This window comes from Podarcis melisellensis (assembly GCF_964234715.1).
Source record: "Podarcis melisellensis genome assembly, chromosome: 8".
Taxonomy (NCBI): Eukaryota; Metazoa; Chordata; class Lepidosauria; order Squamata; family Lacertidae; genus Podarcis; species Podarcis melisellensis.
In genome coordinates this window covers 74580100-74605298 of record NC_138540.1, presented here as the reverse complement: position 1 = coordinate 74605298, position 25199 = coordinate 74580100, and the positions used below count along the sequence as shown (strand labels likewise).

At 46.9% G+C, this 25199-nt stretch overlaps 3 protein-coding genes across 7 annotated transcripts in view; 1 reads left to right on the top strand and 2 right to left on the bottom strand.

The window, feature by feature from the left end:
• Positions 1-25199, top strand: part of LOC309375319 (uncharacterized protein) — a 282552-nt gene that overhangs the window by 231374 nt on the left and 25979 nt on the right. The gene's annotated exons all lie outside the window — the stretch shown is intronic.
• On the bottom strand, positions 479-6354 carry LOC309375298 (protein NKG7-like). The gene is made up of 4 exons (XM_081920973.1): positions 5814-6354; positions 4212-4358; positions 3404-3538; positions 479-893 (listed from the first exon to the last, which is right to left on the bottom strand). Exons 1-4 carry the CDS (start codon positions 5986-5988, stop codon positions 712-714), a joined length of 639 nt encoding a protein of 212 aa, XP_081777099.1. The 5' UTR covers positions 5989-6354; the 3' UTR covers positions 479-711.
• Positions 10924-23524, bottom strand: LOC309375278 (uncharacterized protein). Of its 5 annotated transcripts, none has more exons than XM_081920934.1 (6): positions 23436-23524; positions 22971-23029; positions 20850-21053; positions 18665-18796; positions 16853-17005; positions 10924-11492 (listed from the first exon to the last, which is right to left on the bottom strand). In XM_081920934.1, the coding sequence occupies exons 2-6, from the start codon at positions 22987-22989 to the stop codon at positions 11386-11388; spliced, it is 615 nt and encodes a 204-aa protein (XP_081777060.1). In that variant the 5' UTR covers positions 22990-23029; positions 23436-23524; the 3' UTR covers positions 10924-11385. The 5 variants fall into 5 exon arrangements, 2 of the variants coding, with proteins under 2 accessions (XP_081777060.1, XP_081777059.1); XM_081920933.1 differs by lacking the exon at positions 10924-11492 and adding an exon at positions 11504-11779 and having other exon boundaries at positions 22971-23089; positions 23391-23440; XR_014170822.1 differs by lacking the exons at positions 10924-11492; positions 20850-21053 and adding an exon at positions 11504-11779 and having other exon boundaries at positions 18665-18822.

Here is a 25199-nt window from a genome sequence, read left to right as displayed (position 1 = left end):
GTATCCAATGTTATTCCTGCTCAGAGTAGCCCCATTGAAATTAATGGCCAGGACTAACTAAGGTCCATTAATTTCAGAGTGGGCCTACTTTGAGTAAAATGTACTCATAGTTTTTAGTTTTATTTCATTTTCCATCATCATCATAATTACAATTTTTATACTGTGCTTCATCCAAGGGTCACAAGGTAGTTTAGAATATAAAACCACAATTTGTAGCATCTTACTTTGTGGTGTTTACAGAGGTTTGGTTATTTGCGATGCTTGTTTCCCCTTATCCCTGTTCTTGATTTTTAGATACAATTTGAATTTTGATTCCCCAAAGGATGCTTCATTCAATTGTCAACGCATCTGTGGTGCGTGTTTTTGCAATGTTTTTGTATTTGCTGTTTGTTTTAATCTACGTTGCCTTGCTGTAGTATAAGCAACATATCCACTATCCAAAAAAACAAACAAACAAACAGACTGACTGAAGACTAGACAGTGGCACTATTCATTTATTTAAGAATTTACAAACCACACTTTCATCCCTCCCACCCCACCCCAACAAGGCAGCATACAATTTACAAATATTTGTTTACATCCAAGGAGGCATCTCCTCTCTCTCCCCCACCCCCATCTCCTGTACATGCACTGACAATTTCTGAAGCACAAAGGATTGCTTGGGACCCATATACCCCCGACAAACACAACACAGACAAGCACCCCTCTCCATTATTTATGAAGGGACCGCCTTGCTGATACAGACGTCTTTCTTTCCCCTCCTGAATCCTCCAAATAGCTCGATGAGCTTGAGGTCCATTCTGAGGAGCTCGAAGTGGTTGTGGAGCTTTCTCCATCTGAGAAACTGGATCCGTGCACCAGCAAACGCTGATGTGCCATCAGGCTGAACAAACCTACAGAAGGGGTGGGGAAGGGAAGTGGCAGTAGCAGCACAAAGTGGTGAAGCGGCACATTAGATATTTCATTTAGAATTTATTTTCTTATTCCTTGATCCCTTGTTTCAGGGATCTACTCAATGGCTTGCCTTGATCTGGAAGGAGACCTAAAACCTATGCAAGCAAAAAAAGATGACGGCACCAGCATAAGGTGCAAATATTCCCTGAGTAGGACTGACAGTTTGGTAATCCTGAGAATGAATCTGGCATTCTGAATTTCCAGCACAGTTCCTGGATAGGAACTTGGCAGGGTGGAATCCAGATTAAAGACAAGAATTTCGGATTCCCCCTACCCCTGGACCTTGGGGAAAGTTGAAACGCTAATATAGTTTCAGTGGTGACCTCATACTTTTGCAGCTTCCTCTCTAGGCTATATCATAGAATCATATGGAAGGGACCCTGGGGGTCATCTTGTTCAACCCCCTGCTTTGCAGGAATATGCAGCTGTCACATACGGGAATCGAACCTACAACCTTGGGATTACCAGCACCATGAGCCATGTAGGCTGTGTTTGTGTGTGTGTGTGTGTGCGTGTGTGTGTGTGTACACATACATACATACATACATACATACACATATTAGAACTCTTACAGCATTTCTTCCAGAGCACATTTTATGTATTTTAAGTAAACTACAGTCCCCAAAGATACTTGGCGAGTGCAGCTATCACTGTGAAACTGATCGAAGCGTGTTTTGCATGTATGTTGTGGACATGGCCAAAGTATGCTTGGCTTTAAGATCAGGGTTTCTGGTAGCAGGGAGGCTTCTAAGCATGTTGTAGCTGAATGCCCCATGTATCCCCCTTTGCCCCTTCATGCTCAATGTGCAGACAGTCTGAACTGGAACTGGTGCACACAGGGGAGGAGATCTTGTGCCGTCTAGTGTCCAGAGGTGGGAAATGCAACTCATCAAGGCATATATGAGCCCTTCCATTCCTGACTCCAGTCTGTTTCATGGGGAGGCCAGCTCAGGATACAGTCCAAGCCAAAGACAACACAAAAGAGAAGGGAGGGGAAACACATTCACTGACGAAGACAAAGCAAAGGGGGAGGGGAAGGCAGCAGGAACTGAATGACCTTGACTCTAAGAAATATACATCCATATTACAAAAAGAAGTAGATGCATGAAAACCAGGGCCTTAGCATCAACAGGCATAAAAATGCTGAATTAGCATTAAAAAAGGAAAGAAAAGAAAAGGTAAAGGACCCCTGACAGTTAAGTCCAGTCGCAGATGACTCTGGGGTTGCAGCGCTCATCTCGCTTTACAAGCCGAGGGAGCTGGCCTTTGTCCACAGACAGTTTTTCCAGGTCATGTGGCCAGCATGACTAAGCCACTTCTGGCGCAACAGAACACCAAAACCAGAGCAGCGCACGGAAACACCGTTTACCTTCCTGCCGGAGTGGTACCTATTTATCTACTTGCACTTTTTGGCGTGCTTTCAAACTGCTAGGTTGGCAGGAGCTGGGAACAAGCAACAGGAGCTCACCCCATCGCGGGGATTCGAGCTGCCAACCTTCTGATCTGCAAGCTCAAGAGGCTCAGTGGCTTAGACCACAGTGCCACCCGAGTCCCTTAAGAATTAGCATTAACAGGTAGCAAAATACAGAGGAATGTGCAGATACAGGTGTCTCAAAGTCCAAAAGCGAAAATGGCAGCAGCCCTGAATGCAATTGCACAAATTCTCAATAGGAACCATTTTTTGTCCGGCTAATGAACAATAATGTGATGTGACACCAACCATAAAAGGTAAACGATACCCGTTTGGGATAGAGACATCCATGTGCCTGACACACATTAGGATAATAGGAATAAACTGATGCTACCCCAAAATGGCCACCTTGCTGCCAGGCCTTTTTGTGAGCTGGAACAGGGTTTTAGAACTGCCAAGACAGCAGGTCCACGAGACACAGGAGCTGGATGCATAGCTTGTGTTGGGTACAGAAACTTGCATGGCAACTCCTTCCCAGTTTAAGCACTCAGGTGTTCACTCAGAACAGCCATTTTCCTATTATTCCTCCCCAACGTACCACACCACAAGCAGCCTAAAACATTATCCTCTTCCCTCCCCACTAGGGATGGAAGTATCAGTCAACTTTGGTTTCTTCTCAGTTTCTCGTTTTTTCCAATGTGGCATTCAGGTCTCCACATTTCTGCAGCAATTTGCAGTAAAAAATAAAATAAAAATCCTAATGCAAATTCTTCAATACTATAGGGCAAATTTATCTTAATGAACACATTTTGTATGCAGTTAACATGGTGCCGTTGTTGTTTGCAAGCATTTTCTCCTAATACAATGCCTTTTTATGTATCATTTTCACTAATATATCCATTTTAATGCACACTTTCCCCAAATATATATGCATTTTTTTGATCAACGTTGTTTGGCTGAAGAACTGCGTCACAAAATTCTAACAAGAGTTGTCCTTAAATGCAAATCGGACAGAATATCTTCTCCCTCCTGACTCACCGCTTAAAATGAAGGAAGGGCAGGAGGTCCAGGCCATGTAAAAAGACCACAGGTACGTGATATTGCCTGTTCTGCTGATGGAGTGTGTGGAGATACGGATGGTGTAAATGCTCAGAGCTAAGAACACCAAGGCAGCTGGAGGGAAAACAGAAGGAGGAATTTAGTGTGTGGTCCCCTGTAATGTTTTAAGAGAGACAGCAGAACTGCAACAATCTAGCTTCTACTTTTTAGGCCAGTTTTTGGTTTGTGCCCCCTGAACCAAACCAAACTGTGCCCTGAGGAACTTGGGCTTTGCCAGGAGCTTATCTGAGGTTCCCCAGCTAAAAGAGAGAGAGAGAAAGTGGGTGAGCTCCTTCGGGAGAGAGCTTGACTATTGATGCGCCCCAAGCCTAGTGCCAGTGGTCAACTGGGTTGGGCACTGGCTGAGGGTCCTTGGAGTTCAGAAAGTCCTCTCACTGGCGCATCTCTTGCTCTTCATTTCCCCCACCAGGAGGCAGAAGTCCTTGCTGCTCTGATGCAAATTATTATTATTATTATTATTATTATTATTATTATTATTATTATTATTATACCACCCTTAATTCTAAGATCTCAGGGCAGTTCACAGAATAAAATACAGGGGATAAAAGCAAGGAAAACAAAGCAGCAAAACAATAATCCCCACCCCATTCCCACACAAATGACCCAGCATTCCAACTTGCTGTCTGCCCACCCCCAAAACCAGGTTAGAGATGGACTGACTTAATGTAAGCTCATTCTGTATGTGCCCTGAAATGCAACATTCTTCTACTTCTTTATATGTGTATACCTGCAATCAAAGATCCCATTGCAGCAACCAGGTAGCGGTATATTGTGAAAGGGGAGGAGTAGCGGTAAGTGAACGTCATAAATGAGGCCCCAACAATTCCACAGAAAAGGGCTAAGACCAGGAGCGTCCGGGCACCATAGACATTGGCTGCAGTGGTGGGGCAGAAAACAAAGGAAGACTTATTAGAGGTGGGGGAATAGCAAGGCTCTTCTATGGTCGCCTTCTCTCTCTCTCTCTCTCTCTCTCTCTCTCTCTCTCTCTCTCTCTCTCTCTCTCTCTCTCTCATACACACACACACACACACACACACTCATGTCTCTTCCCAAACCCAAATTCTCCATCAAGGAAATGTACCTTTTATAGAAGGAACCGTTTTTCAGACTGAGAGCTCATTCCCTTCTGAGCAACTATCTAAGTTGCACCTTTGTGCAGTTAGGCCAGCTTCCACACACAGGAAGACCAACAATCACCCCTCTCTATCCCAACAAGCAAGAGGTATTGCCACAGTTCAAGGACACATTCCTGCCAGGTGAATAACACTTGAGAGGCACAGCAGGGCCACTGAGAGGTGTGTTCTAAGGAGAGTGCTGAGGGCCAGACTGTGAGACTTAGAGGGCCACATTGTGAAGGGGCCATTAGAATGTTGTTCTCTATATGATCCCAAAAACTGTTTGAGCCATTTTCTCCTCTCTCAGAATGACTGGCTTAGGCGGGTAAAAAGATAAGAGCAAAAGCTGAATGGATTATTGTACCCCAGACAGGCGGCACAAGAAACAAAGCCCATCTTTTTGCTATTAGTGCAAAACACATTTTTACTGTGTGAACACATGTCGAGGTCCATCAGGAGAACAAGGGTGGCATTGATGGAGCAGACTGAAATGTTTATTATTCAAGGTTGTAAGAGATAATCAGACTCAGGAACATATATTGCCGTGGTGTGGAGAGGCTGGTGAGGCCATTGCAGGGGAGAAGGGAGGCAAGCAAGCCCATATAAGGTCAAGCCCATATAAGGACATAGGAAATTGGTAAAATTACGATTTCCCAGAAATCAGGTGGCATTATTCTGCAAATGTATAAAAAGGGCTGGCAAGCCCAGAGAGGGCGGGCAGGCAATGAATTTTACCTTGTCTGTACCATTATTTTGTCATGATAAAATAAAAATGATTTTACTGCTGTCAAATTGACTTTTTGAAGCGAATTCTGATACTCCGAAGGGAAGGAACTAAAAAAGGGTCTTTCAAATGGAAGGTATTGCAAGCCCCCCCCATCCATTCCCAAATCCAAATTCTGCATTTAGGAAATCCATCCCCCCTGTGCCATTATTTATCTTTTACAATTTAGCTGTGATATAGGCAGGGCTTTTCCCCCAGCCAGAACTCCCAGGAGCTCAGCTGCCGTATCTCTCAGTTGTGCACCATTGCCATTCTAAGAGAACAAAGGAGAAGTTTGTGGTGAGCTCTGGCACCTCTTTTTCTAAAAAAAATAGCACAAGGTAGGATGGGGGAAAGGTGGATTTTTATATCCTTCCTTACAGGTGAACCTCTGAATGACCAATTCCTGAGGAAAAGAATCTGGGGCTGTCCACAGGTGTGGGAAACTTACGTGAAGCGGCAATGAGATCAGAGCACACCTGCTTGATACAGACTTTCCAAATGCCGCTGTAGTAATTCTGCATCTTGGTCTCGACTAGGATCCAGTGGTGATCCATGACAGCACAGACAAGCAAAATGATAGTGAAGACTGTGAACCCGGTAGCCAAGACTTCGTTCCACCCCATAGCTCTGTCAGTAGGTCTGGGGGCTTCCCTCTATTTCGGCACTTGCTTTCTCTAAGCGGATCCCATTTTGAACAGTGGTTTCCTGACAGGATTTCTCGACATGGCCAGAAATGGCAATCTACCCCTGCTTCCTCTCGATTTATGAAAAGCTCACAACCTGGAATCCTCTTTAAAAGCCTTCTCTTTAGAGTCAAACCTCACTCCTAGTTCCATCGTTTGCTTCTTGGTTACCTTGACTACCATGGAACATCCCATAGCCATCAGTAGGGTTTCTGTTAGCCAAGCAGGCCTGACTTAACTATCTAATGGGTGGGTGCATCTTCGCTGATAGGGCGCAAGGGCTTTTAGGCCATCTTCACACCATACATTTAAGGCACCACGATAGCACTTTAAAGTCATTGCTTCCCCCCAAAGAATTCTGGGAGCTGTAGTTTTTTTAAGGGTGCTGAGAGTTCTCTGGGGACTTCTACAGTGGTACCTCGGGTTACATACGCTTCAGGTTACATATGCTTCAGGTTACAGACTCCGCTAACCCAGAAATAGTGCTTCAGGTTAAGAACTTTGCTTCAGGATGAGAACAGAAATCGTGCTCCGGTGGCACAGCAGCAGCTGGAGGCCCCATTAGCTAAAGTGGTGCTTCAGGTTAAGAACAGTTTCAGGTTAAGAACAGACCTCCGGAATGAATTAAGTACTTAACCTGAGGTACCACAGTATTTCTCTCACAGAGCTACAGTTCTCAGAATGGTTTAACAATCAATATCTCTTCACAGAGAACTCTGGGAATGGTAGCTCTGTGAGGGGGGAGAATAACAACAACAACAACTCAATTTATATACCACCCTTTATCAAAAGATCCCAAGGCAGTGTACAACATTAAGAACGTATTTTATGGAGCACAATAAAAAAGCATAATAAATAACAGACAGCATAATAATAAAATTACCATAATAGCTGGCCCATCGCTTAGCTTTAACAGGCCACAAATTATTTAATGACCAAAAGGCTTGGGTAAGGCTGAATGTTTTTGCCTGGCAAGTAAATACATGTAATAATGATACCAGGTGAGCCTCTTGGGGGAGAGTACAGTGGTGCCTCGCAAGACGAAAAGAATCCGTTCCGCGAGTCTCTTCGTCTTGCGGTGTTTTCGTCTTGCGAAGCAAGCCCATTAGCGTCTTAGCGGATTAGCGCTATTAGCGGCTTAGCGGGCTTAGCGGATCAGCTGATAAGCGGCTTAGCAGATCAGCTGTTAAGCGGCTTAGCGGATCAGCTGATAAGCGGCTTAGCGGATCAGCTGTTAAGCGGCTTAGCGGCTTAGCAGATCAGCTGATAAGCGGCTTAGCGGCTTGGGGAAAAGGGGGGGAAAGGAAAAAAACCTGCAGGAACTCGCAAGACATTTTCGTCTTGCGAAGCAAGCCCATAGGAAATTCGTTTTGCGAAGCACCTCCAAAACGGAAAACCCTTTCGTCTAGCGGGTTTTCAGTCTTGCAAGGCATTCGTCTTGCGGGGCACCACTGTATTCCAGTTGGAGAGCCACACAGAAAAGGCCCAGTCTCCTGTTGCTACCATCTGAACCCCTTTGGGTGTGGGGACATAGAGAGGGGCCCTAGAGAACAGATAATAGTTTGTATAGGGAAAGGTGGTTGTTTAGGTCCTGAACAGGGGTCTCCTGACAACTCTCAGATCCCTTAACAAACTACCACTCCCAGAATTCTTTGGCTGTTCTTCCGCGACTGCTTGAAGTGGTATCATAATATTTTAAATATATCGTGTGAGTGTGGTTTTTGGACTCACTGAACTCCTCCAGCCCAGTAGACCAGCAATATGCAAAGCCTCCTTCCACATGTCCCTTGCCTGCTCTAAATATGAATATTTCTATTTAGTGCTTATTAGCACATTGAGAGTGACTTTCCTCATTAAGCAGTGTGCTGATCTTGCTTCATCTCACCCCCCCCACCCTCATGCCCATATATTTTAGATTGTAAACTCCTCAGGGCAGAGATCTGTGTAACTCCCCGAAGTGGAGTGCTGTATCAACAGATGTACAGTGGTACCTCGGGTTAAGAACTTAATTCATTCTGGAGGTGCGTTCTTAACCTGAAACTGTTCTTGACCTGAGGTACCACTTTAGCTAATGCGGTAACGCCACACGATTTCTGTTCTCATCCTGAAGCAAAGTTCTTAACCTGAGGTACTATTTCTGGGTTAGCAGAGTCTGTAACCTGAAGCGTCTGTAACCTGAGGTACCACTGTAATAACAGAAATGACACATTCCACATGTCTGGAATGAAGGACTGATGCTTCTTTCCAGAGCACAGTGGCAGGCTGCCCAGGCTTGGTTAGGGATAGCCATCAGAGGTGAGCCAGAAGCTGGCAACCAGGAACTGTGGGACAAGCCAGGAATCAGTGAGCAAAGCACCAAAACCAGGAGGCAGGATCAAGTGGCCAGGCCTAGCCAAGGATACAAAAAGACAATGATGCTCAAGCACAGCTCAATTGCAACAGGAAGCATTTCAGACCCGCTTCCTGTCCCAGAGGATCCAGTGGTCAGGCTGGGTGGACATAGCCAGTCTAGGGTCTGAAGGTGCCTCACTGGGGACCTGCCCCCTTCAGTTCAGTGCATCACCACACAGGGGAGCTGCACAGAGATCTGGCACAGACGGTGTACACATTTAAAGCACATGGCTTCTCCCAAATATTCCTGGGACCTGTAGTTTACCCCTTGCAGTACTGCATTTTCCAGCAACCTTAACACACTGCCGTTCCCAGGATTCTTAACAGTGGTGGGGAAAACACACAATTTAAATGTATGGCATGGATGTGGCCACAGACTTTCCTATCGGGCCTATTGCTGTGCTGTATCTCTTTGGTTAACAATCGCGCACACTGCCCTCGGTTAAGATAGTTTTGGGACCGCAAAGTTTCAAAACCATGTGCCCTGAATGAGGGGCAGTGCATAGATATGGGCTCATCTGTCAGTTTTGGTGTCTCACCACATCACCGCTAAGCCTTACGTGGACACCCTGACCTTGCCATACCCACACTGCCACCATTAGGTGTCGCTGTAGCTTTGAAATCCATACAAAAGTTGAGGTGAAGTTTGGAAATGTTGAGTAAATCAGTTCACACACATGAATCCTCAACAGGCATATTGGGGAAATGGGAAAACTCAGCTGAAGGCTGCCCTGGGTCGTCCAATGTCTCCAAGGTACAGATCAGAGGCGGGATTGTGCCTTCAGGAGACAGTGTGTGGGCATGTCCACTTGTAGATTCTGTCCCATACCCCATATCTTCTTCTTTTTTATTTTTTTGTCCTGTCCCCCACACTTCCCAGAGATAACCGTGGCCTGATCCACAGATTTAGGGCAGTGTTACTGGTTCCCCCAAGGGACACGGGTGGCGCTGTGGGTTAAAGCCTCAGCGCCTATGGCTTGCCGATCGAAAGGTCGGTGGTTCGAATCCCCGTGGCGGGGTGCGCTCCCGTTGCTCGGTCCCAGCGCCTGCCAACCTAGCAGTTCGAAAGCACCCCCAGGTGCAAGTAGATAAATAGGGACCGCTTACTGGCGGGAAGGTAAACGGCGTTTCCGTGTGCTGCGCTGGCTCACCAGATGCAGCTTTGTCACGCTGGCCACGTGACCCGGAAGTGTCTCCGGACAGCGCTGGCCCCTGGCCTCTTAAGTGAGATGGGCGCACAACCCCAGAGTCTGTCAAGACTGGCCCGTACGGGCAGGGGTGCCTTTACCTTTTTACTGGTTCCCCCACATGAAGCACTGAGCCCAGGGGGTGCAAAAACCACCCCAGAAATTTGTAAAGGAATGTGTCAAAGAACACTCTATAACCCCCCCCCCAAAAAATCCTGTTAAATATACTTGTTGTGTATTGCTGAAAAGGTGTAACATGGGGAAATGCCACTGGAGTATACTAAGTGATATCTGAACTTCTTGATGCATTGATAATTAACTGTTATTGTTCTCTGGTAGTTCTGACATGAGAGTTTAACCTTAGATCACATAAGAGGCTATTGAATTGCAAATTCTCAATCTTGGAAGGGTGGTGGCTGAGTCTGTTTGTCAGGCTCTGTGGGAGTAAGGATTTGTAAATGAGTCCTCTGAAGGGAGAGGAAATGGCTCCAGGCAAAATGGAGGCTGTAAGGAGAGAGACTTTTGGTTATAGAAGAAGAGTTTGGATTTGATATCTCGCTTTATCACTACCCGAAGGAGTCTCAAAGCGGCTAACATTCTCCTTTCCCTTCCTCCCCCACAACAAACACTCTGTGAAGTGAGTGGGACTGAGAGACTTAAAAGAAGTATGACTAGCCCAAGGTCACCCAGCAGCTGCATGTGGAGGAGCGGGGAAGCGAACCCGGTTCACCAGATTACGAGTCTACCGATCTTAACCACTACACCACACTGTCTCTGTTTGGAATTATCTTTCCCCCCCCCCCTAAGATGCTGAACCTGTGCTTGACTTGTGCAAGATATTGTATGGAATTATTTTAATATATCATTTACTGTTTTTCTGTTCTGTTTTGAAGAAGGTTCTGCAAATAGAGTTTTGAGTAATATCTGATGGGTCTGGACAATGTTTCATTCCAAATGGAGTCAGTTTTTATGCATCCAGTTGCTTCAAGCTGCCCAATATTAGTATAAGCAATAAAGCTGCCCCCCCCCTTCAGATGGCTGAGATTTTCCTCGGGTGACTGGGCTACAAGAGCTGCAACCACGTCAGCCTTGGGATGCATGCACACGAAAGCTCATACCAAGAACTAACTTAGTTGGTCTTTAAGGTGCTACTGGAAGGATTTTTTTTTTGTTTTGACTATGGCAGACCAACACGGCTACCTATCTGTAACTACATTATCAAAGTTCGTCCCAGGAGAATGGAAAAAGTTAGGAGTTGGAACATTAAAAAAGAGAGAGAAAGATGCACACACAAGTGTTTGCATTCCATGTTAGCATCTTTACCACATCTAAATTTCATAGCAGTGGGTTTGTATGGAACAAATTTTCAAAGTAAATGCATCAAAATTAAGGGACCAAAGTTCAGGCTCATTGACACCTACCTCTCACCCTTGCACTGCCACTCTCCCCAGGTAAACTCCATCTTTACCACCAAATGGTAATTGTTTTCAGCAGCAAAGAGTGGGGTTTTCATGGGGAAAGTGCTGGGGCAAAAATAAACAAGTAAATAAAGCCCTTAAACTCAGACCCAGAAAGCCCAGACCTGTGCCTAGAAATACAGAACACAGGACCCTTAGTCCCCACGTGGATGTTCATTTCAATGGTTCAGCTCTCAGTAAAAAAAAATATATAGCTGAATGGCACGCTTGGGGTTTGAAGAAGTAGGTTGACCTCCTGGCGCTTTCCTGTTACAGTAAATTTCGGATCTTGTGACTCTGCTTTATGTTGGGATTCCCTGTTCACACCATTGTGGATTCAGGCAGGATGTGCAGGAAGCTCTTTGCACATGGTTATCCTTGCTTGGTTTTCTTTCTTGTACTCTGCATCCTTAATTAAAAAATAAATAAATAAAAATCTTTTTTTTTTAGGGGGGGAAAAACCTGCATTCTGATATAACAAGATTTTTTGGATATTCCTTCCAGGGTATTTCTTCAGCGACGGGGGGAGAAAAAACTCCTGCATCAGAATCCTTAAATGTGGACATTCTAGATTGGTTCAAGTCCGATGCGCTTCCGCACTCTTCTATGTGACCAAGATCAGGCGACGTTGTTTTGGCTCGAGGTCATCATGCGTGCTGGTGTTTCCCTCAAGGTCTATCAGGATGAACAGGAGTACTGTTTGAGGCAGGGTGGGTGGGGGAGATTGGGGAGAACACAAGTTGTTGGTAGACTTATTTATTATTTTATTAATCATTAGCATTTCTAAGCAAGAGACCAAACAGAGACCCAAAAAATAAAAATAAAAAGCTATCATAAAACCAAACACTACCTTAAAATGACTCCTGGAATAAGAAGCCCATTGCCACGGGCCTGAAGTTCAGCAAAGAGGGGTCTGTATCTTAATGTCAGGTGGGAGGGAGTTCCACAGGTTTCTGTGATAGTTCAGAACTTAAAAGGTTAAGTGTTCTGATGTGTGCGTCACCTTATGACGTGGAAATTGGAAGCTAGGAGGAGCCTGTTCCCTGTACTTTCAGTTCTCTCTGTGTTTCTGTGAGAGACGGACATGTTTTGCCATGGGTGAAAGAAGCCCAGGATTATATTGCTGAAATATGCCCTAATAAATAACTGTTTATGGACACAAGTGCTTACTGTGTTACCTGAGGCTAGGTGACAGTTTTTCACCGCTGTGTTTACTCTGCAAAAGTGTGACTGAAGAGACAGCAGTGGCGCAGCTAGAGAAGGAAGTGTGGAAGTGTGCTGGACGCTGTAAATGGCTAATTGGCGATCGTAAAGCAATTAGCAAGTCACGCAATCAATCAACATTCCACAGGTTATGGGTGACGTCATAAATCGCTCGTAAAGCTGTCGCTGGAGGCTGCCAGAACGCTTTGAAGTCGGCATTCTGAGGCAGGGGAGCCACCGGAGGCAAGCGGCTGGCTGAAAGACGCAAAAGTTTGCCTGATGCTGCAACGCAGAGCTGCTGAGAGAGCTGGAAGCTAAGAGCAGCTGGAAAATCGTTTCTCCACAGACAAGTGCCGGAGAGCTGGTAACGTGAGTACAGCTTGGGGCCACTTTGGGAGAACGGAAGAGAATGGCAGCCAGCCAGGTCCTTGAGGAAATCCCCTTGGAAAAGCTAACTTTAACAAGTTGGCAAACCTGGTCAAAAAGAGTAAGGGGTTTGTTCCTGGTTTCTGGGCTTTGGGAAGTAAGCCAGAGAGAGCCACTAGCACCACCCCTCAGCCGGGATGCGGCTGGAGCGAACGTTGCAGGCTGTGAGGCTGTGTTGCCTGAAGATAGCCAGCAGAGGATGCAAAGAGAGCTTGAGATGCTCAAGGCATGCGTACACGCATCGCTGGAACCTCATCTGGAGGGTGTAAAATCAGCGAGGGCTGCCTGGGATGTGCTGCGTAGTTTGTGTGAAACTTCAGCAGGAGGCCAGGGCCCTGGAGACGCTGGACAAGTAGCCCCTGTTCCTCAAGCAGCCTCAAGGAGCGCTGGTGAGCAGGTTGGAGGGGCGAAGAGTTCCAAAAGCAAGTTTAAAGAACTTTCCACTGGGAGTGCTGGAGCGGAGAGAAGCTTCAGAGGGGGCGAGGCTGGTGGGAGGCGCCGTTCCAGAAGAAGGAAGGCCAGGCCAGCAGGGAGGAGCCCCGGGCAGTGTTTTTCCACTGGAGTCCAACATCTGCGTGGCAGTTGCCCCCACCGGAGCAGAGAATCGGGGCAGGATGTTGCCAAGGTCACTTCCCATGGGAACCAGCCGGGTTTCCATGGCAACCAGCCTAGCCAGGCAGGCAGGCGTGCAGCTGGACGTGCCAAACGCGAAGAGGAGCCTTATCAACTCTCTGCCAGCATGGCTTTGTTTGAGAACAGCTGTGTGAGAAACTCTGAGCTGAGTTTTGTGATTGACTCAGCAGCTAACCGCAATTTGATTCCTGAGACACCTGCAGTCAAGATGTGGAATTGCAAAGCAGTTTCCACGGGACAGACTGTTTTATTCGCAAATGGACAAAGAAGAAATGTAACTAACTGTGCTACATTGTTCCTTTCTGTTTTGCAGGAGCAGATCGAAGTGTGCACCATCCCAGAGATGTCTCACTGTCTTTTGTCTGTGCCTTATTTGTTAAATAAGGGGTTCAAAGTTTGTTTTGAAAATGATATTTGCACAATCTCCAAGGAAGGGAGGGTACTTGCCAAGGTTGAGAAGGGGCAGAATGATCTTTTCATTCTTAAAACGTCTCTTGGGGGTGAGGGGAAGGTTGAGAAAGCACAGGCCCTGCGTGCTACAATTCCCGCTCATGTTACATGTGCTTGCGTATGGCATCAGAGGACAATTCATAATCCTTTAGAGGATTTGTAGACGTTACCCGAGGTTGCCACAGGTTGCAAGATTAAAAATTGTGAAAGTGCCATTAATTGTGACACTTGCAGACAGGCAAAGGTAAGAGGGTGCAGTTACCCAAAGGTGGAGCGGGTAACCACTAAACCTTTTGAGCTGGTACACATAGATCTGTTCGGTCCCGTCAAGGAACAGAGTCTGGGAGGGGCCAGGTTTCTGCTAACGATTCAAGACAATTTTTCGCAGAACACCTGGACTCATGGTCTCAAGTCCAAGGAGGATGCAGCACAGCTGATCAGGAGCTGGATTGAGGAGGTAGAACAGAGGTTCTCCACCAGGGTGAGAGCAGTCATCAGTGACAGAAATGCTAAGTACACTGGTTCTGCTTTGCAGAAGTTCTTTCACAAGAAAGGGATACGTTACACAGTTACTTCTCCCGGACAGAGGGGGGTGGCAGAGCTTAGAAGTGAGGCTCCGGTTAAGGCTGCACAGGTGATGCTTTCAGAGTCTGGGTTACCTCCTAAGTTTTGGCTGGAGGCAACCAGATGCGTGTGCTTCACCTGGAATCGTGTCTACAATTCACTGGTAGGTGACACACCGTTTTCTTTGTTGCATGGCAGGAAACCCCAGGTTCATTTTCTGCGCAAGTTTGGATCACCTGCATCTGTGCCGGTGCCTGAGGCTTTGCGAGGGCCAGATGGATCCAAGTTCCAGAAAATGATCTTCTGTGGGTATGAACCAGCAGCATGTGCATGGAGATTTGCTTACCCATCAGGTGATCAGAGTAAAGTGCTGATCAGTAAACACGCTGAGTTCTTTGAGCAGGATGAAAGGCCAAAGATTGCTGTCCAGCGTGATGTTCTTTCAGAATGTCTCTCTGATCCAGAGGACAGTTCAGATGAGAAGGAAGGAGAGGCTGAGTCTGCTGAAGACGACCAGGTCACTGACCAGGGTCAAGAGCAGGATGGGGCATCTCCACAAGTTGTTAAAAGAGAGCCCAAGAGTAAGCCTAGTTCCCCTGTGAGTGTAATGGAGAGGATTCGAAGACGCTTTAAGTCAGAGAGGGAATCCCGTGATGCAGAGGACACACCTGCTGACCAAAGTGAGTCAGGGGAAACTCCTGAGTTTGTGCCCAGGCGGTCCAGTCGCACAACGAAGGGTATTCCACCTGAGAGGTACCAGGCCACAGGTGCGTGGGTAAGTTTCGCACAGTGCGATTCTGAGAGTTGTGAGGTGGTTCCACAGATGCCTAACAGGTATGCCAAGGGAGGGCACAAGGCATTGGGGAAGGGATTGATCTCACAAGGCGTTACTGAAGATATTTCACAGGTGTCAAAAGGTAACGCAAGAGGGGGTGTGATAGTTCAGAACTTAAAAGGTTAAGTGTTCTGATGTGTGCGTCACCTTATGACGTGGAAATTGGAAGCTAGGAGGAGCCTGTTCCCTGTACTTTCAGTTCTCTCTGTGTTTCTGTGAGAGACGGACATGTTTTGCCATGGGTGAAAGAAGCCCAGGATTATATTGCTGAAATATGCCCTAATAAATAACTGTTTATGGACACAAGTGCTTACTGTGTTACCTGAGGCTAGGCGACAGTTTTTCACCGCTGTGTTTACTCTGCAAAAGCGTGACTGAAAAGACAGCAGTGGCGCAGCTAGAGAAGGAAGTGTGGAAGTGTGCTGGACGCTGTAAATGGCTAATTGGCGATCGTAAAGCAATTAGCAAGTCACGCAATCAATCAACATTTCACAGTTTCGGCCCACAACACTGAATACATCATTTGCAGTTAGTGTCAAGCTGTATATCTGAGCCATGTCAGCCATGACAGAGACTCCTCGAAGATCTTAGTGATTAGGAAGGGGTATAAGGGCAGACTATACTATACCCAAGATGCTAGAGGCCTTGTAAATCAGTGCAAGTGTCTTGAAGCAGGCCCGGTCATCTATGCACGGCCAGTGCAAGCTTTTCAGCACCAGAGCTATGTGCTTGTAGTCATCAACCCCCCCCCCATCGACGCATGCAAGGCCAGCTCTAGCAAACTGAGGCAATGGCTGGGTGTAAAATATGGCCCCCAGGCTCTCCATTCACTTGCTGGCTTTCGCATGTGGCCAGGGCTGGCCCAAGGTGTTTGGCACCTGAGGCAAACCTGAGGTGCCTCCCGCCCCCAGCCAGGGAAGAAGGGGTGAGTGAAGATTCACATCAAGAACAAGGGAGAAACGAAGGTCTACATTAGGAACAAGAGTAAGAGGAGACCAGCCACACCGCCTCTTCATCAAGTGGCAGCAGATCTGGCCTCCACAGCTGTTGCTGCCACCGTATTCCTTGGCGGTTGGATCTGCTGCCCCAGTGGATCCTGTTGCTCAAGGCGGTCGCCTATACTTGCTTCATGGATGTACTGGCTCTGCACACGTCCCTCCAGAACCAACCCCTGTCCTCTTCTCCACTGCCCTGGCTCCTGCTTGGTCGTTCCCCTTGTTAACCCTTTTGCAGCCACTAACATGTGGGTACCATTTGCCATGCCTTCAGCCTCAGGCTCCTCCTCCCCTCTGGCTCGCTCTGAGGCAAGGCTGGGGTCCTTCAGAGCAAGGCGGTTTGCGCAGGGTTGGTCCAGGAGAGTGCCTGCTGCTGCTGCTGCAGTAGTTTTGTTGCCGCGGCTTTTGGGACTTCGTGCCTATGCTTTTAAGCTGTTAAATATTTTTAAAGAATTTCTAGCCCCCTGGGATGCCAGCTCCTTCCCAATATTTTTGGGCTGGGGCAGGGTCCCTTCAACATCTAGAAAGCACAGCGGCAAAATACTGAGCCAAGCATGGCATGGCTTCAGCAGCCGGCTCCTTCTCTTTTCTCCTCTCCCTCCCTTCTGTCTCCCTCCTCCTTTCTGCATCCCCCGTATATCAGGGCGCAAAAGGAAAACTCACTGTTTGTCAGGAACAGGAAGCTGGCCAAGCAGCCTATCCCAAAGGACCAGGAGAGATATTTTGGAGAGGTCGTATGAGGGATTGGGCTGCCCAAGATGCTGTTGGGTGAGATTGACGTGCCGTACAACACCATGGTGACCAGGGAAATGATTCCTGTGGGTACGAAAAAAGAGCACTCAGCAGAAAGCCCTGACAAAAACCCTTCTCCTGCAGGGAGTTGCTGTACCCTGCAGTATGCTATTCAATGCACTGAAGATCCTCGGCCCACATTTAACATTTCACTCAGGCCTGGAGGCCAACAGCATCCCTCCAGGCCTCTCCATCTGCCCCCTCCCCAGGACACCGCTTATTGACACTGTTTCACACCCTCCTTGAATGCAATTGCCTGGCTGGAATGCATTTTTGAACTCTGACCGTGCTTCTTGCTCGCCTGGCTGGAGGATAGAGAATTGTGAGGGCAGATCTACACTCATGGTTTATAACACTAAGGAAGCGTTAAGGAATGGGTTTCATAATGCAGACGGACACATTACGGTCTGCCTTTAACGTTCATAATGCGTCATTGAAATGTGACACCAGAGGGCAGTGCCCACCACTGGCATGGGGTTCCTGGAAGACTGCCCAGAAGCATAGGAGCTGTGGTCCCTTTGCCCCCCCCCCATAAAATATTGGAGGGGGACAGTCCCCCCCCCAAAAAAATAAGTTGATAGCCTTTGACATTCAAATGATGAGTGTATATATGTCTTGTGATTGATTTTGCGGGCAAGGCTTACCTGCCCTCCCAGCAATACTTTGGACCTCAGTGGCCTTTGAACTGAAAAAAGTTCTCTATCTCCTTGTTTCCTCTACAATAATTCTTTGCTTTCCCTCTGTCTGCTAATATCCTATTTGTATAAATTTCCTAATAGCCTAACTGCAACATCCTACTTACACTCTCACTAGCAGATCAAGTAAGGGGAGTCAAGCTGCAAACAAGCTAGACGTTTGCAACTTTTCCTCCCTTCTTTGCCTGCTGAAGAGGCTGGTGAAACTCTAAAGCCTTACTTGGGTGTTATATAAACTGGGAAATAAAACATAGAATCATGGAATTGTAGAATTGGAAGGGGCCATGAGGGCCATCTAATCCAACCCTCTGCAATGAAGGAATATTTTGCCCAATGTGGGGCTGTAACCAATGGCCCTGAGACATTAGTTCTATCACATCCAAAGCTATGGGGAGTGCAGCAATTACGAGGCAATAAAACTGGGAGGGTCATCCCAGCACTGAATAATCATAGAATCATAGAATCATAGAGTTGGAAGAGACCACAAGGGCCATCGAGTCCAACCCCCTGCCAAGCAGGAAACACCATCAAAGCACTCCTGACATATGGTTGTCACGCCTCTGCTTAAAGACCTCCAAAGAAGGAGACTCCACCACACTCCTTGGCAGCAAATTCCACTGTCGAACAGCTCTTACTGTCAGGAAGCTCTTCCTAATGTTTAGGTGGAGTCTTCTTTCTTGTAGTTTGGATCCATTGCTCCGTGTCCGCTTCTCTGGAGCAGCAGAAAACAACCTTTCTCCCTCCTCTATGTGACATCCTTTTATATATTTGAACATGGCTATCATATCACCCCTTAACCTCCTCTTCTCCAGGCTAAACATGCCCAGCTCCCTTAGCCGTTCACTTACTTAACAGGGGAGCTGAGTTGCTGCTCACTTACTTAACAGGGGAGCTGTAAAGATCACAATAATGCAACGTGGGCATAGAAGAACTGAAGTATTACACAAATGCTAAGGGCAAATAATCAGCCTTGCAGAGAGAGCAGTACCTGTGCATAAATTGGTGACAGCTGGCCACTTGGATAGCCTTAAGCTGGTGCTGGACAGCAATGTGCAGGCAGCTGCCACCAAGCCAAAGAATGTGCTGATTGACATCAAGATTCTGGTGACAAGGAGGATGTCTGGGGAGAATCAAAGGTGAGTGATGCTGAAAGACAGATGTGCGAGAGAATCGGTTCTTAGCATTACAGAACAGTAGGGAACAGGGGGGGGGGTCATTCAAATTTATTAGCATCTTAATGAGGAGCTCCCTCACACACACTCCTCAAGCCAGCGTGGAATCTGAAACACAGCTGTCCTTTACAATCCCCACTCCTGTGAATTTTGCAGTACAGTTCTGCAACCAAAGAATGAGCACAGAAAAGCATTTTTTAAGGGAGATTGTGCGAGTACACAGGTGCCAGGGCTGGAGTCAGCCAAGCACGTCAGCAGGAAGAGGCAGAGTCAATTGTCAGTGAAATTAACTCTTTATTCAAGGAAACGGCAGACAACTCAGCAACCCTTCCCAGCAGGTCTTGCCTCTATGGACAGTTGCCAGGGCTGAAGGGCCCTGCCTTTCACCCTTTCTAAGGCTCCTCTTTTCCCAGATGTTTTCCAAGCTATCTCAAACTGTGTCTGCACACCTCTGGCCACTGTTTTGCTCTCATTATTCTGCATGTTCTTGGAGACCGGGGGGGATGGGGCTTGCTGTAGCGGGAGACGGCAATTCCTGGGATTCTTCAGCAGCCTTGAACTTCTGCTTGTCACAGGCTCTCCCTGCTCACTAAACCCTGTTGCCCCCCCCCTCAGCATCCAGCCCCTTCTCCCAGTTCCCTCCCTCTGACCTTTCCCCAGTGTTCCACCACTCTGGAGTTTCCCTTGGGAATTCCCTGGCTGAAGCCTCCAACCACTCCTCATCTTCCAGCCACTCCCTGACAATGGTGTTGGCCCAAGAAATTTTGCTACCTGAGGCAAAGGACAAGATGGCATCCCGCTCCTGTGTGCCAATCAGGTGGGCACCTCAATCTTCCTTCAACATTGGTAATAGGAAAGTGTTCCTCACAACCCCTTAGGGCAGAGCAGTCCAACTTTTCATACCAAGTGGGCCACAAGGGTATGTCAGACCTGCAGGCCACACACTGCCGTGTCACACGGCAGGTGGACTAATTGTGGTACCAGGCTTTGGGAAGGAAGTGGGAGACACTGGCAGGGTCCTAGAGACCTACCACCTTGTTCCCAAAGTGGGGAGAACACTAAGCCAAGGGCATCAACTTGCGTCACTTTGCATGCGCTGCAGCAGCACCTGGGGCCCCCATTATAATGATATCTGGCAGGCAAGCAGCCTGTTAAGCAGTAAGGACTCTTCGTCAGTTTATTTACAAGAAAAACACATCCAGAGCATGGCGTTCTGCCTGCTCTCATTAACCTTAGTTGCTCAGTCTGACTCATTGTCCCTCCCCCAAAAAGAAGGATGCCAAGATCCCGCCTTTCTTCTCCTTCCCTTCTGTTGCTCTCTGATTCTTTCCAACCTCCTCATATGGGGACTGCACGACCGCCTATCTCTTCCCCAGAAGACGCAGCCTCCGACTCTGGCTTATCTGCTGGTTGCCTGGCAACACTTGGGCCAACTTCCAGCTCTTTCTCTCTTTGGGAGCTAACAGCTTGTTCTCTGGGAAGGAGGGGGGGCAGGCTGTCTTCTCTAAACTCTGACAGACAGCTCTCATCCCCAGAGGCAGCCCCTTGCTCACTCAGCTCAATTTCTGAGGCTGACTCTTCTGCTGCGCTCGGGGGGGGGGGCACATTCCTGACACCCATGAGGCCTCAGATGTGACATTTGATGCTTTGGAAGTCGCATTGGACACCCCACAGTGTGGATGTTGAACACCCACATTAGTTTGTGGGTGCTCAGGCACCAAAGGTCGTTTATAGTTGGTGCTGGTAAACTAAGCTTTTGCAGGCCTTCAGGACTGCATAGTGGACCACCCTGACTTAGGGGGTGCAGGAGCACCCGTAGCCCCACCCTACATCACTTTCCCACTCCACCTCCTCCCTTGCCATTCACTGGTAGGGTCGGACCTGGCAACACATTTCCCCAATCCTTGACATGGGTTGCCAAAATTCAAAGACCAACCCCCAGGTGCACTGCCGGGGTGGGGAAAGATGGAGGGAGGCAGGGAGGGAAGGGGGCTGCCTTACTTGAGTTCAGCCTAATTCTCTTGCATCTTCTGTTTATGCATATGTTCCAGAGGCCCAAATTGGTGACGAAATCCTTGTGGAAGATCTCAATCCAGGACGGAGAGAGAAGACTGATAAACAAACCGACCAGGCCAACGCAGCTGAATATTCTGATGAAGAACTTGTACCGGAAGGACAAATGGCCATCTTCAGAAAGGTGGACTTCTGCCGGGAGGTGGGATGGGAAGGGGTGATGGGAGTGAGATGTTTTAACCCCCGTCTAACAAGCCAGAAGCACCAGCATCCATAAAACGTGGTTCATGAAAACATTAAATTCCAAACATCCACATCAAAAACACAAGCAGGCAGCAGTATTCTAAACAGTGTGCTAACATCCACTGCCAGCATAGAATCCTATGCTAGGATGTTAGGCACCAGGCACCTTCATTATAGAAAAGAAGAGTCTTGCATCCTCTCTGGAAAGGTCTGCTCATATGATGATGATGATGATGTTCTATTTTTGACAGTGTGACTTGTGAACTGCTCTGGAATTTGTAAATATAAATCGAACTAAAAAATAATAATAAATCTGTAGGGTCACCAGCCTCATATAACCAGCATGCTTGAGCAAAGGATCCAAGCTGCATACTCGATCCTTCACAGGGAGTGTAACCCTATCAAGAGCAAGCAACTTCCCATTCATCTGGCCTAGGGAACCACCCAGTAATGGTGCCTCAGTCTTATCTGGATTGAGCTTCAGTTTATTGGCTCTCATCCAGTCCATTACCAAGGCAAGACAAGGGTCCAAGTACCTGCAGATGTAAAGGATAAGCCCAGCTGTGTGTCATCAGTATATTGCTGGCAACATACTCCATACCTCCAGATGACCCCACTTAGCAGTTTCATGTAGATGTTAAAGAGCATAGGGGAATAAAATCAAACCCCGAGGAAGCCTAAATTGAAGGCTCTATGGGGCTGAACAGCTCTGCCCGAGCATCACCCTCTGAAAATGACCACTCAAGTAAGACCAGAACCACCACCAAGCAGTGTCTCCCAGGCCTAACTCAGACAGTTGCTCCAAAAGCCATTGAGAGGTTTGATGATAATTAACAGGAACACATCTCCCCTGTCTTTCTCCCAAGAGAGTTTATCATAAAGGGCAAACACAGCAGTTTCTGTGTCTAAACCAGGCCTAAATCTCAACTGAAATAGATCTAGAAAATCAGTTTCCTCCAAGAGCTCCCAGATGTAGCCCCTGACCATCTGCTCATTTCTGTTCCATTGCTCTGGCCTCAGGTTGCTGCTGGTGAGGGGCTGAAACTGCTATCTGGGCTGCTTCCTCCTGCTGTTTCCCACCAAGCTTTCCTCCAAGTTCAAGGGGGCCCACAACAAGAGCCTCATTTCCCCCTAGACAATTCTCCAGGGACCACGTAGCAAAGGTGGACAGGAACTGAGGCAAAAGTAGGCAAAGCAACAGGTATTGTACTTAACTCTTTATAGGAGGCTGTGCTGCAGTCACCCAAGAGTCAGTGGTTTTCATGTATACAAAGGCCATTCGCCTCTCTCCAGACAAACAAGAGGCATGGTCCCAGCTGAAGAGCACATTCCAGCCAGGCAAAAGCACTCAAGGATGGGCTGTAGATTAATGGCAGGATATCTGCTATGCATACATAAGGTGCTACTTCCCAGGGTTCTTTGGGGGGGAGCCATTGCTGTTTAAAGTGTCATGGCACTGCTTTAAATGTATAAGGCAGATGAAGTCATAGAGATAGGAGAGACAGACAGACAGACAGACAGACAGACAGACAGACAGTGACACCATGCCCAGGGAGCACCCTCCCATCAAATGTCAAGGAGATAAAGAGCTACACAACTTTTAGAAGACATCTGAAGGCAGCCCTATATTGGGAAGTTTTTAATGTTTAGCTTTTTAATTATGTTTTTTTATGTGCTGGAAGCTGCCCAGAGTGGCTGGGGAAACCCAGGCAGATGAGTGGCGTATAAATAATAAAATTATTATTATTTTATCATAAGATCTATTTCTTTCTTTCTACACTTTTCTATCTAACTCATATTAAATAGTAGGCACATTAAATAAATGGAGATGTCTCCGTCAAAATCTTTTGTGCTGTTCATACTTACTTTTCCTCGTAAAATGCATCTTTAAGCGGTAGGAAAGAGTCACAAACACAGCAGAGGCACTGTCAAGAGACACAACCAAAGGAAACTTGGGTTCAGCTTTCAGCAGAGAGATTTTAGCACTGGATAAAAAAAGAGCAGAGGCCAAAGCTTTTCTTCCTGTGCAGATGATGAGTCCAGAATGAAGGCAGAGCAAGGATTTCCTTCTCCTGCCCTCGCTCTGACATCACCATCCTGAAGCCAATTCTCATGCATAGTGGATTTTTGAGATGATATTTACCTTTTCCCACCTGTGGCAGTTGGTAATCCCTGCTGTAGGGGCACCTGCGAAGACCTCTATGGGTACATGTGTGCCCATGGGCACCACATTGGCGACCAATGTAGAGGAGGGCTATTCTAAAATAGTATCTATCCTTGTCATACATCTGTTTCCCGCTGTGGCTATTTTTCTGGTTCATCTCCACTTACCAGGCCTCTGTTTCCCATGTACGTGACTCAGGCTTGCTTCTTAGATGCTTGCTTTCACCCTTCTGGGGTCAGCAGTTCCTCTGGACGCACCCCTTCTTCTGTAGAACATCCCCAGCTCAGCTCAGCTTTCTGGAATCTCCTAGCCAGGTTCCAAATGTCGGTAACTGCCATAGAACCTTCTTCACCCACCTGGCTCTCAGAAGAACTTCTCTCCACAAGTGTAGGGGTGGTAGTCAGTGGCCCAGTTTTGACCCTCCAGGCCTCCTTATATGCCCCTGGGGACTCTTTCCAGGCCACACTCCCTCCTCAGCCCCCCTCCCCACACCCAGACCCAACTCTCAATATGACAGCTTTGCAGGGGAGGCTGGCCCACTTGGGTAAATGGGCCACCGCCCTGCCAATCTCAGTGTGCCCTCAGCCTGTCCCTGCCTGTCTACCTTGTATTTGCAACCAGTTCAGGTGAGTGGAACTGCCTGTCAGCTTCCTCGCCCTCAAGCTCAGTTTTGCCCTTGTAGAACTTAGCAGGCAGAAGAACGGGAGCAAAATTAGAGTGAGTTGGCTCTGGCTGTCATTGGTTCTGGCGCCAACTAATGTCGGTCTCCTTGCCTTCTGCCCTACTAGACCCCACGGGCACCAGCTGGCCCTATGCTTTAGTGGTGGGTGGGTGATGGAGCAGCTTGTGAATGGGGATCAAGCTTGGCTCCCTTCGATGGTGTCAAAACTGAAAACATGTGATGCCATATCTCAACCTTGCTTAATTAAATATGGCCAGGAAATTCTCTCCATGGTAGTCCCATGCCACGCCACATGTTTTTTTTAAAAATATTTTTATTCATTTTCAAATACAAATTTATACAACCATTTTCAAAATTTATTACATAGTCTTCTTTTTTGACTTCCCTCAGTTTCTCTGCCAATCTTTTTATTGTATTTATTTAAGTAAGTGGTTACAGATTTGGAAATAAGATGATAATTTGCTGGACAAAAATTTATTAATGATGCAAGTGGGAGCGGGAGACGTGAGGAAGTTCAAGGATATCATGAAACTTTGTTAAAACATGTTTATTATTACTGTATTCTTTTATTCAAAAACTCTAATAAATATTTATATATATAAAAAAAGTTTCTCTGCCAATCTTCCGTTTTAATCTTTTCTTTTGTTTACACATTTCTAATTTTTCTATTGCCTTTAAATTATAACCTCCCCAATCTTATTCCCTTTTTTACAATATTCCTTATATTTTCACAGAACATCTTGAAAACCTACAAGCGTTGTCTGCTCATCACATATACTTTTCAGATAATGTGTAAATTTCCCCCAGTCCTCGATGAACTTCTGGTCTCGCAAATATCGAATCTTCCCTGTTAATTTATCCAATTCTGCAAAGTCTGTCAATTTCAGTCACATGTTTTGTAATGGTTTCACGCCACATGTTTTGTAATGGTAGACATTACCAAGGGAAAGAGAGACTAGAACCATAGCCTATGGCAATGATGTCCAGGTGTCCTACTTTTCATTGGATGGTCCTCCATTTGAAGGTGCCGTCTATTTGAAGGACTGCCCAACCCAAGTTTGGTTTAGAGATAAAGAACCATCAAAAGGGGGAGATGCAGGAAAGACCTTGAAGTTTCAGGCTGAGCAGGCACACAGATCACTCACTGCAATAGACCCATTATGACTCTACTTAATTGATAGCCATGATTTCTAAGTTTGCAGCTGTACATATAAATTGGTGTGTGCCAGACTTCTGCCGATTTGTGTCC

What these genes read in the sequence shown, in the direction of transcription:
- LOC309375278 (XM_081920933.1), bottom strand. Translation starts at nt 23,425, where the DNA reads ATGAACCAGAAAAATAGCCACAGCGGGAAACAGAT. An exon ending in GAGAATTAGGCTGAACTCAA is followed by an intron (nt 18,797 to 20,849) that starts GTAAGGCAGCCC and finishes GATTCTCCCCAG; the next exon opens with ACATCCTCCTTGTCACCAGA. An exon ending in TGTCACCAATTTATGCACAG is followed by an intron (nt 17,006 to 18,664) that starts GTACTGCTCTCT and finishes TCGTACCCACAG; the next exon opens with GAATCATTTCCCTGGTCACC.
- LOC309375298 (XM_081920973.1), bottom strand. Translation starts at nt 5,988, where the DNA reads ATGGGGTGGAACGAAGTCTTGGCTACCGGGTTCACAGTCTTCACTATC. An exon ending in AATGGGATCTTTGATTGCAG is followed by an intron (nt 3,539 to 4,211) that starts GTATACACATAT and finishes TTTTCCCTCCAG; the next exon opens with CTGCCTTGGTGTTCTTAGCT. An exon ending in CCCTTCCTTCATTTTAAGCG is followed by an intron (nt 894 to 3,403) that starts GTGAGTCAGGAG and finishes CCCCTTCTGTAG; the next exon opens with GTTTGTTCAGCCTGATGGCA.